Below are 13,992 nucleotides of genomic sequence, written 5' to 3' on the forward strand. Positions count from 1 at the left end.
AGTTCTTTTGATGTCAGGTAAATGTTATTAGGGATTTCTACCCAATAAGATTTACTCTTAAGATGGGGAGGGTGGGAGGGAGGGAGATGCATGAGGGAAGGGATGTGGGAACAGATGTATATGTATGACTGATTCACTTTGTTATAAAGCAGAAACTAATAAAAAAAAGACTTAAAAAAAAAGAATTGAGATGCATCTAGCAATTTCTATATTTGATGTAATTTGTTTTAGAACTTCCTAAAGAGTTAAAAATGCATAAAAATAGATTAGTTGATTAGGAAGTATTGAATTGCAACAGCACATAGAATGGCAACTAGTTCAAATCCTATCACAAGGATCAGAACAAAGGTATTATCACTCATCTCTATCTTGGGTTTTTCATTTTTCTCTTCACTAGGGTTGATTCCCTCCTTTCCTCCACTGCCTTTGCCAGGCCCTGGCAGTTGCTTATAGGTTGAGAAAAGAGCACTGGGGCTATATTGTCCCCAGAGCTCTTGTATCCTAGCAGAATTCTGATATTGGTATCCAGCGCAGACTTTGAAGCGGTAATGTGAATTTGTGAGAAAGTTGGAAAAGGAGAATGAAGTGTTCGGTCCTTTGTAGATCTAAATGAAAAAGAGTCAAAATTAAAATTACATTTTCTTACCAAAAAAATAATATGGTATGGTTTTTGACAACAGGAAGCATGAGTTAATCCATTCATTGCATAAATATGTTCACAACAAAAATAAAAGTTTACTGTTACAGTCTCTAATATCCTGAGGACCCAGTACTGTTTAGGTAATTTTCTTCAGTGTAAGAAATAGCAAAGACTTGTAACTGTTAAACTTTAATTCCATTTGGTTTGGAATGAGTTGTACATGTGGTCAGGGGAAACTAAAAATACTACATCCAATAGTAATAAGTTAAATAAATAAGCGAATTGTCCCCAAATAAGTATTATGCACATAAAACTTTAGGACCAGATAGGACTTTTGGATAAGATTTAGTTACTTTAAACATCATAAAAGAATATTGAACTCTTTGATAAGAGCTCAGTCCCCAGCACAATATAAAACTATAAATTACAAAGACTAAATTTACAAGAATTTACCAGGTCAGTTCCTTTTTCACTGATGAGTTGAAGATTGTAAACTATGGAATCTCCTTTTATTGGCTCCAAAGACTCACATTTGACCTCACAAGTATTGCTATTCAGCTGATGTAATTTAGGTGCTAGAAAAACAGAATTTCAGTTTAAAGGGTTCCACATTTCCTAGATATCTTGAAAACATTGAAATCTCTCATACAATTTTCTGTGGTCATTAAAAGACAACCCATGTAGGCTTAATCTAAACAATATATATTTATAATTCTCATTGTAAAGACTTTTGCTGTACCACCAGTCATCTTAATGTTTGTAATAAAAACTTAAAGCACTTAAAACTATCAATTAATAATGCATATTTTATTTTTCTAATAAGATCTTATTGCAACTTTTATTACTATGGTTGAATTCTTACTGGTATAATCTCTTGCATTGTATTTATATGGTGCATCATACATTTGGATGAATTTTCATGTACATTAATAATTTTATTTTAAGATGAGAGCAACTAAGTGAGGAAAGTAGGGCAGGATCTTTATTTCATGTTATTAATCTCTCTACATTTCAGGATAGTGGTGCTTAAATATGTAGGAAGAGAGCAAGGTATTACTGTGGTCTAAATCATGTTTACTTGAAATATTTTCCAGTTAGCTTTACACTGAAAACCATTTCATAACAGTGCCTGAACTCATGTATGGATGGATTAGAACAACTGAACTTCACAACTGGGAAGGAAAAAAGCCTCAAAGCTTGAGCTTTCCTGACTGTACATTGGCCTCTTTATGTATTATATACAGCACTTTATTTTAATGTTCCTATAAGGAGAGTAAACTCAGAGTTTTATAAATTATCAACTATGTACTAATTACCAAATAAGAAATTAAAAATTTGTACAAAATATGTACAAATATGTACCTAATACTAAATTTATGTAGTCTTTTTTCAGCTTTAATCAGTGTAATCATGCTTATTAGTTGATGAATTTTGTGTATTTGTCCATTTGGGAAGATATGGATATAGCAAAGAATGGATATCATGACAAAGTGGAAGGGAAACCTCAATGGGAATTAGGCGCCTACAATTTTAATCTTGGCTCTGCTACTGGTTCACAGTGTCATTTAGCTAAGTTACTTATCATTTTGGGGACTTAACTTCTTCTTCTTAAAAATGGCAGTGGTTATAGTGTGATTGGCTGGATTAGTTGATGTCAAAATATTTTAAAAATATGATTCTGAAGAAGTAAAACTGTCACTGTTTGCCGATGACATGATACTATATATTGAAAATACTAAAGACTCTCCCAGAAAACTACTAGAGATCATCAATGAATTCGGTAAGGCTGCAGGATACAAAATTAATACACAGAAGTCTCTTGCATTCTATACACAAACGATGAAAGATCAGAAAGAGAAATTAAGGAAACAATCCCATTTACTATCACATCAGAAAGAATAATATACCTAGGAGTAAACCTACTTAGGAGACAAAAGACCTATACTCTGAAAACTATAAGATACTGATGAAAGAAATCAAAGATGACACAAACAGATGGAGAGATATACCATACTCTTGGATGGGAAGAATCAATATTGTCAAAATGACTATAATACCCAAAGTAATCTATAGATTCAATGCCAATATCAAATTACCAATAGCATTTTTCACAGAATTAGAACAAAAATTTTACAATGTGTATGGAAACACAAAAGACCCCGAATAGCCAAAGCAATCTTGAGAAAGAAAAATGGAGCTGGAGGAATCAGTCTCCCTGACTTCAGACTATACAACAAAGGTACAGTAATCAAAACAGTATGGTACTGGCACAAAAACAAATATAGATCAATGGAAGAAGATAGAAAGTCCAGAGGTAAACCCACGCACCTATGGTCACCTAATCTATGACAAAGGAAGCAAGAATATATAATGGAGAAAAAGTCTCTTCAATAAGTGGTATTGGGCACCTGGACAGCTACATGTAAAAGAATGAAATTAGAACATTCTCTAATACCATGCACAAAAATAAACTCAAAATGGATTAAAGACCTAAATAAGACTGGATACTATAAAACTCTTAGAGGAAAACATAGGCAGAACACTCTCTGACATAAATTGCAGCAAAATCCTTTTTGATCCACCTCCTAGAGTAATGAAAATAAATACAAAAATAAACAAATGAGACCTAATGAAACTTCAAAGCTTTTGCACAGCAAAGAAAACCATAAACAAAGTGAAAAGACAACACACAGAATGGGAGAAAATATTTGCAAATGAAGCTACCAACAAGGGATTAATCTCCAAAATATACAAACAGCTCATGCAGCTCAATATCAAAAAATACAACCCAATCAAAAAATGAGAAGATCTAAATAGACATTTCTCCAAAGAAGACATACAGATGACTAAAGAGCACACGAAAGGGTTCTCAACATCACTAATAATCAGAGAAATGCAAATCAAAACTACAATGAAGTATCACCTCACACCAGTCAGAATGGCCATCATCAACAAGTCTACAAACAATCCTGGAGATGGTGTGGAGAAAAGGGGACCCTCCTACACTGTTGGTGGGAATGTAATTGGTACAGCCACTATGGAGAACAGTATGGAGGTTCCTTAAAAAACTAAAAATAGAGCTACCATATGATCCTGCAATCCCACTCCTGGGCATATATCCAGAGACAACCATAATCCAAAAAATACATGCACCCCAATGTTCATTGCAGCACTATTTACAATAGCCAAGACATAGAAGCAACTTAAATGCCCATCAACAGAGGAATGGATAAAGAAGATGTGGTACACATATACAATGTAATAGTACTCAACCATAAAAAAGTATGAAATAATGCCATTTGTAGCAACATGGATGGACCTAGAGATTATCATACTAAGTGAAGTAATTTAGACAGAGAAAGACAAATATCATAAGATATTACTCATATGTGGAATCTAATTTTAAAAAGATACAAATGAACTTATTTACAAAACAGAAACAGACTTACAGATATTGAAAATAAACTTATGGATACCAAAGGGGAAACGTGGGGGAAAGGGATAAATCAGGAGCTTGATATGAACACACACACACACACACTACCATACATAAGAGATTTAACCAACAAGGACATACTGTATAGCACAGGGAACTCTACTCAATATTCTGTGATAGCCTATATGAGAAAAGATTGTAAAAAAGAGTGGATATATGTATATGTATAACTGAATCACTTTGCTGTACACCTGAAACTAACACAACATTGTAAATTAATTATATGCCAATAAAATTAAAATATAAAAAATTATGATTCTGGGAGTATCATTAAATTCTACCTTTCCCTTTGTGTCCATAATTAAGTACTTTTGGTATTCTGTTGTTGAATATTTAAAATAAACCTTACTGTGGAATTTTACATATGAGTTACTGGAACTAAATTAATGTAACCTTCATTATCATGGCTTATAACACTTACCTTTAAGTGTGGCTGGTGGGCTTTGGGTAGTAGTGAATGTATAGATACCAGACAGCAGCCCCTCACCAGCTTCGTTACATGCCTGGATTTTAAATTTGTATGGCGTATATTCACTCAATCTTTGTACCTTGTGAGTCTGACAAAGTCCATGGTAAATGACAGAAAATCTGGAAGTGGGAATAGAGATGGAGGGAAGCAATATTATTAGTCAACGGTCCTACAAATACAAATAACTCTATATAACTGACTTAAAACTTGTTTTAAAACCACAATAAGCCCTAAATAAATCAACTTGAAGCCATAAAGGTAAAACACAAAAGAAAAAAAATCAGGTTGTAAATATCAAAATGTGAAGGTGCAGGTTTTTGTATTTCTTTGGTAACTCTATATTCCATAGTATTAATTTATCTTGTATAAAGGAAGAAGTGTTTTGGAAGAGGCAAAAATAGAGAGCTTAATTATCAGTAGGAATTTAAGAAAGTATATCTAGCATGTTAATGGGCTGCTTTCACATTTATGATTTCATTGAAACCACTTTGGATTATAGGATTAGGATAGGAAAATTTGAAATATTTTTATTATACTACATGCTAAATAGTAAAAATAGTTTACCTGCCAGATCGATCTCCCATTAATAAATTTTAGCTTATAAGGTTGGAAAGTAATCCTTTGCTTGAAGTGTTACCCCATTTCAGTTTGAGGCTCTGGTGCCCATAGATCACACAGTCAAGTTGTGGAGGCTCAGGTGGTACTGGCTTGGTTTTGGTTCTTATTAATTAGCTAAAAGGGCTTAGTCCATAATGATTGATAGCTTGAATTCTGATTCTAGTGATGAGAAGAAAAAAAATAAACTGTATTAATTTAGATTTAGAAAAGAAAATACATTTCTACATTTAAGCTAACCCCCTAGTAACTCTATGTCGGATATTAACCGTCATATTATACTACTTATTGGAGACGAATTTCTGAGACAAAAATCTTGAATTTGGATAATCACTATTGACAATTCTTGATGAGGAGAAGAAGCTGGCTCTTAGTAATGCCAAATTTTTCTAAAACAATAGAAGTCTATTTCAAAGAAAATATTATGTAGGTTATATAAAACATACAAATGTATTGTAGAATTGCTCAAAAGTCTCAAAAATATTTCCATCTACCTAAAGTAAGATATAAGCAACTTACTTGTATGTGGTATCAGGCTGTAGATTTTTCAGAAGACACTCTGTTACTCTATCAACAGTCAAAATTTTTCTATCTCCATATTCAATGTTATATCCAGTGATTGCAGAGCCATGGCAATCTGGTTCTGCCCATTGAATAGCAACGCAAGATGATGCCAACTTGGCAGGAACTTTGTTTTCGACTTCTTGTAGCACTGTTACTACTGCTGGTACAGTTGCTGGTGTGGTTACTATGCCAGTTCCTCCAAACATTCCAACTCCAACTATATTTACAGCCTAAAAAAGTATACTCTGTTAGAGATTCATTATTACCTTGTTTATGTGTGTAAACCATTTTCTTGCATAAAAACAAAATAAATTTTCTTAAACTCAAATTCTAACAATATGGATTTAAAAAAATTGAGATATAATTGACATATAACATTGTGTAAGTTTAAGGCATATAGCACATTGATTTGATACATTTATATACTGCAATGTGAAACAATATAGTTCTTAGATGCTGACATGCACGCAGAAATCTGTAGCTTGCAAATTTAGGAAAGTAAAGAGTCTAAATATGGGAAGGTAAGTGAAAGTGCTAATACGGACACTTCAGGAAAAATATACCCAAACCAAACTCATTTACCACACCGAACTTTCTTCCTTTTCTTCAGCTTGTAGTTGCTATCTCTGTTGGTGGTAGCCTGAAATTCACACCCATTCATCAAGTTTCACTGATTTTGTAAAAACTTTTATTTTGAGATCATTGTAGATTCAGATGTACCCTTTACCCACTTTCCCCCAAAGGTAATATTTTGCATAACTATAGTACAATATTACAATCAGGAAATGGACATTGATAATATTCCATCGACGTTATTCAGATTTCACCAATTTTACATGCACTCATGTGTGTATTTAGTTCTATGAGATTTTATCACATGTTTAGCTTCATGTGACCACCAACCCAGTTAAGATATAGAAGTTCCATCACAAGCTACTTTTTATAGCCACAGTGACATCCTCCCTCCCCCTTTTGCTAATCCCTGACAACCAGTAATTTGATCTTCATAACTATTATTTTATTTCAGAATGTTATGTAAATGGAATAATGCAGTATGTGCATTTTTAAGGTAGACTTTTTTCAGTCAGCATAATTCTCCTGTGATCCATCAAAGTTGTTGTGTGTATCAATAGTTTTTTAAAAATTTATTTATTTATTTATTCATTTTTGACTGCATTGGGTCTTTGTTGCTGTGCGCAGGCTTTCTCTAGTTGCGGCTAGTGGGGGCTATTCTTCATTGCGGTACACAGGCTTCTCATTGTGGTGGCTTCTCTTGTTGTGGAGCATGGGCTCTAGGTGCGTGGGCTTAGTAGTTGTGGCATGTGGGTTCAGTAGTTGTGGCACACTGGCTTAGTTGCTCCATGGCATGTGGGATCTTTCCAGACCAGCGATCGAACCTGTGTCCCCTGCATTGGCAGGCGGATTCTTAACCACTGTGCCACGAAGGAAGTCCATATATTGATAGTTTGATTCTTTTTATTTTCAAATAGTTAGCCATGGTATGGAGGTAGTTTAGTTTAACAGTTAGTTTAACCATTTACCTGGTTGAAGGACATCTGAGCTGTTTCTAATTTTTGGTCCTTATAAATAAAAGTGCTAGGAACATCCATGTACAGGTTTTTATTGTGGACATAAGTTTTCATTTCTCTGAGATAAGTGACCAAGAATTCTGGGAATATAGTAAGTGCATGTTTAGTTTTGTAAGAAACTGCCTTGCTCTTTTCCAGAGTGGATGTAATTCCCACCAGAAATGTATGAGTAACTCAGTTTCTCCATATCTTTGCCAGCATTTAGTGTTATCACTATTTCTTATTTTAGCCATTCTGATAAGTGGGGCATGATATCTCATCGTGCATTTCACCAATGGCTAATGATGCTGAAAATCTTTTCATGTGCTTATTTGCCAGCTGTATATCCTCTTCTGTGAATTGTATTTTGCTCATTTTCTACCTAGGTTGTGGGGTTTAAAACTGCTGAGTTTTGAGAATTCTTTATATATTCTACATATTAGTCCTTTGCCATATATGTGTTTTGTAAAGATTCCCTCCCAGCCTGTAGGTTATCTTTTCATCCTCTCTAGAGGGTATTATACAGAGTAAAAGTTTTTCAGTTTGAGGAGCTCAAATTAATCATTTTTTCATTTTATGGCTTGTGCTTTTGATATAAAGTTTGAGAACTCTTTCCCTAGCTTCAGGAAATCCTGAAGATTTCTTCCTGTAATTTTTTTTTTTTTTTTGCGGTACGCGGGCCTCTCACTGTTGTGGCCTCTCCCGTTGCAGAGCACAGGCTCCGGACGCGCAGGCTCAGTGGCCATGGCTCATGGGCCCAGCCGCTCCACGGCATGTGGGATCCTCCTGGACAGGGGCACGAACCTGTGTCCCCTGCATCAGCAGGCGGACTCTCAACCACTGAGCCACCAGGGAAGCCCCCTGTAATTTTTTTCTAAAAGTTTTATGTTTTAATTTTTAGTTTTCTATGGTCGATTTTGAGTTACTTTTTTTGTGAGGTTTATGTTGATATTAATTTTTTTGCCTATAGATATCCAGTTTCTCCAAAATAATTTGTTGAAAAGGGCATCCTTAACTTATTTGCATCCTGTCAAAAATCAGTTAGGCATATTCGTGTAGGTTGACTTCTGTGTTCTCTATTCTGTTCCAATGACTTATGTGTCTTTCCCTTCACTATTTTTTATTTCTTTATGTATTTATTTTTAACGTCTTTACTGGAGTATAATTGCTTTACAATGGTGTTAGTTTCTGCTTTATAACAAAGTGAATCAACTATACGTATACATATATCCCCGTATCTCCTCCCTGTCACCGTCCCTATCCCACCCCTCTAGGTGGTCACAAAGCACTGAGTTGATCTCCCTGTGCTATGCAACTGCTTCCCACTAGTTATCTATTTTACATTTGGTAGTGTATATATGTCCATGCAACTCTCTCACTTCATCCCAGCTTACCCTTCCCCCTCCCTGTGTCCTCAAGTCTATTCTCTACATCAGCGTCTTTATTCCTGTCCTGACCCTAGGTTCTTCAGAACCAATTTTTTTTTTTTAGATTCCATATATATGTGTTAGCATATGGTATTTGTTTTTCTCTTTCTGGCTTACTTCACTCTGTGTGACAGACTCTAGGTCCATCCACCTTACTACAAAAAACTCAATTTCATTTCTTTTTATGGCTGAGTAATATTCCATTGTATATATGTGCCACATCCTCTTTATCCATTCATTTGTTGATGGACACTTAGGTTGCTTCCATGTCCTGGCTATTGTAAATAGAGCTGCAATGAACATTGTGGTACATGACTCTTTTTGAATTATGGTTTTCTCAGGGTATATGCCCAGTAGTGGGATTACTGGGTTGTATGGTACTATTTGTAGTTTTTTTAAAGAATGTCCATATTGTTCTCCATAGGGGCTTTATCAATTTACATTCCCACCAACAGTGCAAGAGTGTTCCTTTTTCTCCACACCCTCTCCAGCATTTATTGTTTGTAGATTTTTTGATGATGGCCATTCTAACTGCTGTGTGGTGATACTTCACTGTAGTTTTGATTTGCATTTCTCTAATGGTTAGTGATGTCGAGCATCCATTCCTGTGTTTGTTAGCAATCTGTATATCATCTTTGGAGAAATGTCTATTTAGGTCTTCTGCCCATTTTTGAATTGGGTTGTTTGTTTTTTTGATATTGAGCTGCATGAGCTGTTTGTAAATTTTGGAGATTAATCCTTTGTCAGTTGCTTCATTTGCAACGATTTTCTCCCATTCTGAGGGTTGTCTTTTCGTCTTGCTTATGTGATAAACCATATTAACAAATTGAAAGAGAAAAACCATATGAACATCTCAATAGATCCAGAAAAAGCTTTCGAAAAAATTCAACACCTATTTATGATAAAAACCCTCCAGAAAGTAGGCATAGAGGGAACTTACCTCAACATAATAAAGGCCATATATGAGAAACCCACAGGCAACATCGTTCTCAATGGTGAAAAACTGAAACCATTTCCTCTAAGATCAGGAACAAAGCAAGGTCGTCCACTCTCATCACTATTATTCAACATAGTTTTGGAAGTTTTAACCACAGTGATCAGAGTAGAAAAAGAAATAAAAGGAATCAAAATCGGAAAGGAAGAAGTAAAGCTGTCACTGTTTGCAAATGACTTGATACTATACATAGAGAATCCTAAAGAGGCTACCAGAAAAATAAGTGCTAATCAATGAATTTGTTAAAGTAGCATGATACAAAATTAATGCACAGAAACCTTTTGCATTCCTATACACTAATGATGAAAAATCTGAAAGAGAAATTAAGGAAACACTCCCATTTACCACTGCAACAAAAAGAATAAAATACCTAGGAATAAACCTACCTAGGGAGATAAAAGATCTGTATGCAGAAAACTATAAGACACTGGTGAAAGAAATTAAAGATGATACAAGTAGATGGAGAGATATACCATGTTCTTGCAGTGGAAGAATCAACATTGTGAAAATGACTGTACTACCCAAAGCAATCTACATATTCAATGCAATCCCTATCAAACTACCAATGGAATTTTTCACAGAACTAGAGCAAAAAATTTCACAATTTATATGGAAACACAAAATACCCCAAATAGCCAAAGCAATCTTGAGAAAGAAAAACAGAGCTGGAGGAATCAGGCTCCCAGATTTCAGACTATACTACAAAGCTACAGTAATCAAGACAGAATGGTACTGGCACAAAAACAGAAATATAGATCAATGGAACAGGATAAAAAGCCCAGAGATAAACCCACGCATATATGGTTACCTTATTTTTGATAAAGGAGGCAAGAATATACAGTGGAGAAATGACAGCCTCTTCAGTGAGTGGTGCTGGGAAAACTGGGCAGCTCCATGTAAAAGAATGAAATTAGAACACTTCCTAACACCATACACAAAAATAAACTCAAAGTGGATTCAAGACCTAAATGTAAGGCCAGACACACTAAAACTTCTGGAGAAAAACATAGGCAGAACGGTCTGTGGCATAAATCACAGCAAAATCCTTTTTGACCCATCACCTAGAGAAATGGAAATAAAAACAAAAATAAACAAATGGGACGTAATGAAACTTAAAAAAGCTTTTGCACATCAAAGAAAAACATATACGGTATGTTTTTAACATTAGGTAGAGTGATTTCTTCCACCTTAGTTTTATATTTCAAGATTGATGTATCTATTTTAGATGTTGTGAATTTCCATATAAATTTTAGAATGAGATTGCATGTATCTACAAGTAATCTTGCTTAGATTTTGATCGGAATTGTATTAAACCTATAAATCAGTTTGGGGAAAATTAAACATTAAACATCTTTACTAAGTCAAGTATTCCAGTTTTTGAACACAATATGTCTTTCTAGTTGTTTAGGTCTTCTTTGATTAATCAGCATATATGTACAATACATGTTTTGTTGGAATTATACTTACATATTTAATTTTCTTTGGAGTTACTGTAAATGGTATTGTGTTTTAAATTTCTGTTTCTACATATTTGTTGTTAGTATATAGAAATGTGATTATTTTGGGGGTGTTGAAGTTGTATCCAGAAACCTTGCTGACCTCATTTATTAGTTCTAGGAGATTTTTTTTGGTACATTCCTTGGGATGGTCTATGTAGATAATCACGCTATCTGCAAAATAAGGACAGTTTTATTTCTTCCTTTCTAACTTGTATGCCTTTTATTTTCTTTTCTCACCTTATTGCAACAGCTGAAATTTCTGGTTGTATGTTGAGTAAGATGGTGAGAGCTGACATCCTTGTCTTGTTCTTAATCTTGGGGGAATCACTGAGCCTTTTACCATTACATATGATGTTAGCTGTAGGTTTTTTGTAGATGCTCTGTATCAAGTTGAGGAAGCCCCCATCTATTCCTACCTTTGAGATTTAAAAAAAATCATGTATGGATGTTGGATTTTGTCAAACATATCTTCTGTCAATTGATATGATCATATGAATTTTTTCTTCTCCAGCTTGTTTGTATAGTAGATCTCATTGGTTGATTTTCCAATTTTGAACCAGGCTTGCATACCTGGAATAAATCCCACTTGGTCAAGGTATATAATTCTTTTTATACAATGCTGGATTTGAAATGCCAACATTTTGCTGAGGGCTTTTTTTTTTTTTTTGCATCTGAATTAACAAGCTATTTGTCTGAAGTTTTCTTTTTTTGTACTCTCTTTGATTTTGAATTTGGGGTAATACTGTCCTCATAAAATGAATTGGGAGCTCTCTCATCTTCCATTTTTGGCAAGAGATTTAAAATTAATGATAATTTTTCTTTAAATGCTTTGTGGAATTCTCCAATGGAACTATCTAGGCCTGGAGATTTCTTTTTCAGGGACCTTTTATTAATGAATATTTCTTTGATAACCACCTATAGGTATATTCAAATTGTCCATTTCATCTTGGCTGAGTTTTAGTAGATGGCGATTTTCAAAAAATTCATCCATTTCTTCTATATTATTGCACTCATGAGTGTAAAGTTGCTCATAGTTGTCCCTTATTATCCTTTTAATGACTGAAGAATCTACAGTGATATCTGATGTTTTGTTCTTGTTAGTGATGTGTATCTATCTACTCTCTTTTTATCTTTGTCTTGCAAGTGGTTTATCAGTTTTATTGATTTTTTCAAAGACCAGCTTTTTGTTTCACTGATTTTTTCCTAATGTTCTCCTGTTTTTCATTTCATTCGTTTCTGCTTATACCTTTTTATTTCCCCTCTTCTGCTTGCTTTGGGTTCATTTTACTCTTCTATGTACTAATGGAGGTAGGAATTTAGATTGTTGATTTGGGTCCCTTTTTTCTTTTGTAATGTAAGTGTATAATGCTATAAATTTCTCTCAGCACTGCTTTAGGTGCATCCCACCTATTTTGGTATGCTGTATTTTCATTTTCATTCAGTTCTATGTATTGAAATTTTTTCTTCTGATATTTCCATTTTGACATATGGATTATTTAGAAGTGTACTGTTTAATTTCTGCCTGTTTTCAGTGATATTCCTGTTGCCTTTCTATTATTGACTTCTAGTTTGATTTTATTATGGTCAGAAAACACAGTTGATATGATTTCAGTTATTTTACATTATTATGTCACAGGATATGGCCTGTTTTGGGGAATGTGCTATGGATGCTTGAAAACAGTATGTAATCTGATGTTGGGTGGTGTGCTGTATATGTCTATTAGATCCTATTGGTTGATTGTGTTATTCAGTTGTACGGTATCCTAGATCATTTTCTTGGTAGTTTTATCAGTTATTGAGAGGGGTGTTGAAGTTCCCAACTGTAAGTGTGGATTTGCCTAATTTCTCCTTTCTGCTTATCAGTTTATGCTTCATATGTTTTAAGGCTCTGTTGCTTGGTACATACACATTTAGGATGCTTATGTGTCTTGGTGCATTTATCCTTTCAGCATTATGTAATGTCCCTATTTGTCTCCAGTAATTTCTTTGTTTTGAAGTCTTCATTATCTCTATATATGTAGTCACTCCTGCTTTTTGTTTTTATTAATGTTTGCATGATATATCTTTTCCCCTTCCTTTTACTTCCTATTTTCTTATATTATTATATTTGAAGTAAGTTTCTTTTAGACAGAATATTATTCTATGATTTTTTTGTCATTATGCCATTTTTTAAAAATAAATTTATTTATTTATTTGTTTTTTAATTTTTTGGCTGCATTGGGTCTTCATTGCTGTGCACAGGCTTCCTCTAGTTGCAGCGAGAGGGGGCTACTCTTCATTGTGGTGTGAGGGCTTCTAATTGCAGTGGCTTCTCTTGTTGCATAGCATGGGCTCTAGGTGCACGGGCTTCAGTAGCTGTGGCTCATGGGCTTAGCTGCTCTGTGGCATGTGGGATCTTCCTGGGCCAGGGATCGAACCTGTGTCCCCTGCATTGACAGGCAGATTCTTAACTAGTGTGCCACCAGGGAAGCCCTCATTATGCCATTTCTGCTTTTAATAAGTATATTGATATTTAAGCTGTTTTACATTTAAGGTAATTAGTATGCTAGGGCTTAAGTCTGCCTTTCATTTTTTCCTGTTTGTTACTTCTGTTTTTCTTTCTTCTATTTCTTACCTGGCAAGTGGTGACATCATTCCCCAAGGGACACCTCCCCTTAGGCTCAGGGTGTTTCACCTCTCTGTATCTCTGGCCTCAGCAGATTCTGTAATGGCAAGGAGTG

The 13,992-nt window shown here is 34.6% G+C and overlaps 1 protein-coding gene across 1 annotated transcript in view; it reads right to left on the minus strand.

The window, feature by feature from the left end:
- Positions 1-266: 266 nt before the first annotated feature.
- Positions 267-13,992, minus strand: part of LOC307069956 (fibronectin type III domain containing protein 3C1-like) — a gene marked incomplete at both ends in the record, with an annotated part of 45,850 nt that continues 32,124 nt past the window's right edge. Inside the window, 7 exon segments of the mRNA XM_079728310.1 lie at positions 267-605; positions 1,094-1,215; positions 4,558-4,724; positions 5,170-5,198; positions 5,202-5,333; positions 5,337-5,382; positions 5,740-6,014. Of these exon segments, the coding sequence (XP_079584436.1) occupies positions 267-605; positions 1,094-1,215; positions 4,558-4,724; positions 5,170-5,198; positions 5,202-5,333; positions 5,337-5,382; positions 5,740-6,014 (1,110 nt within the window).

This window comes from Hyperoodon ampullatus (genome assembly GCF_949752795.1).
Source record: "Hyperoodon ampullatus genome assembly, chromosome: X".
NCBI classification, from domain to species: domain Eukaryota; kingdom Metazoa; phylum Chordata; class Mammalia; order Artiodactyla; family Ziphiidae; genus Hyperoodon; species Hyperoodon ampullatus.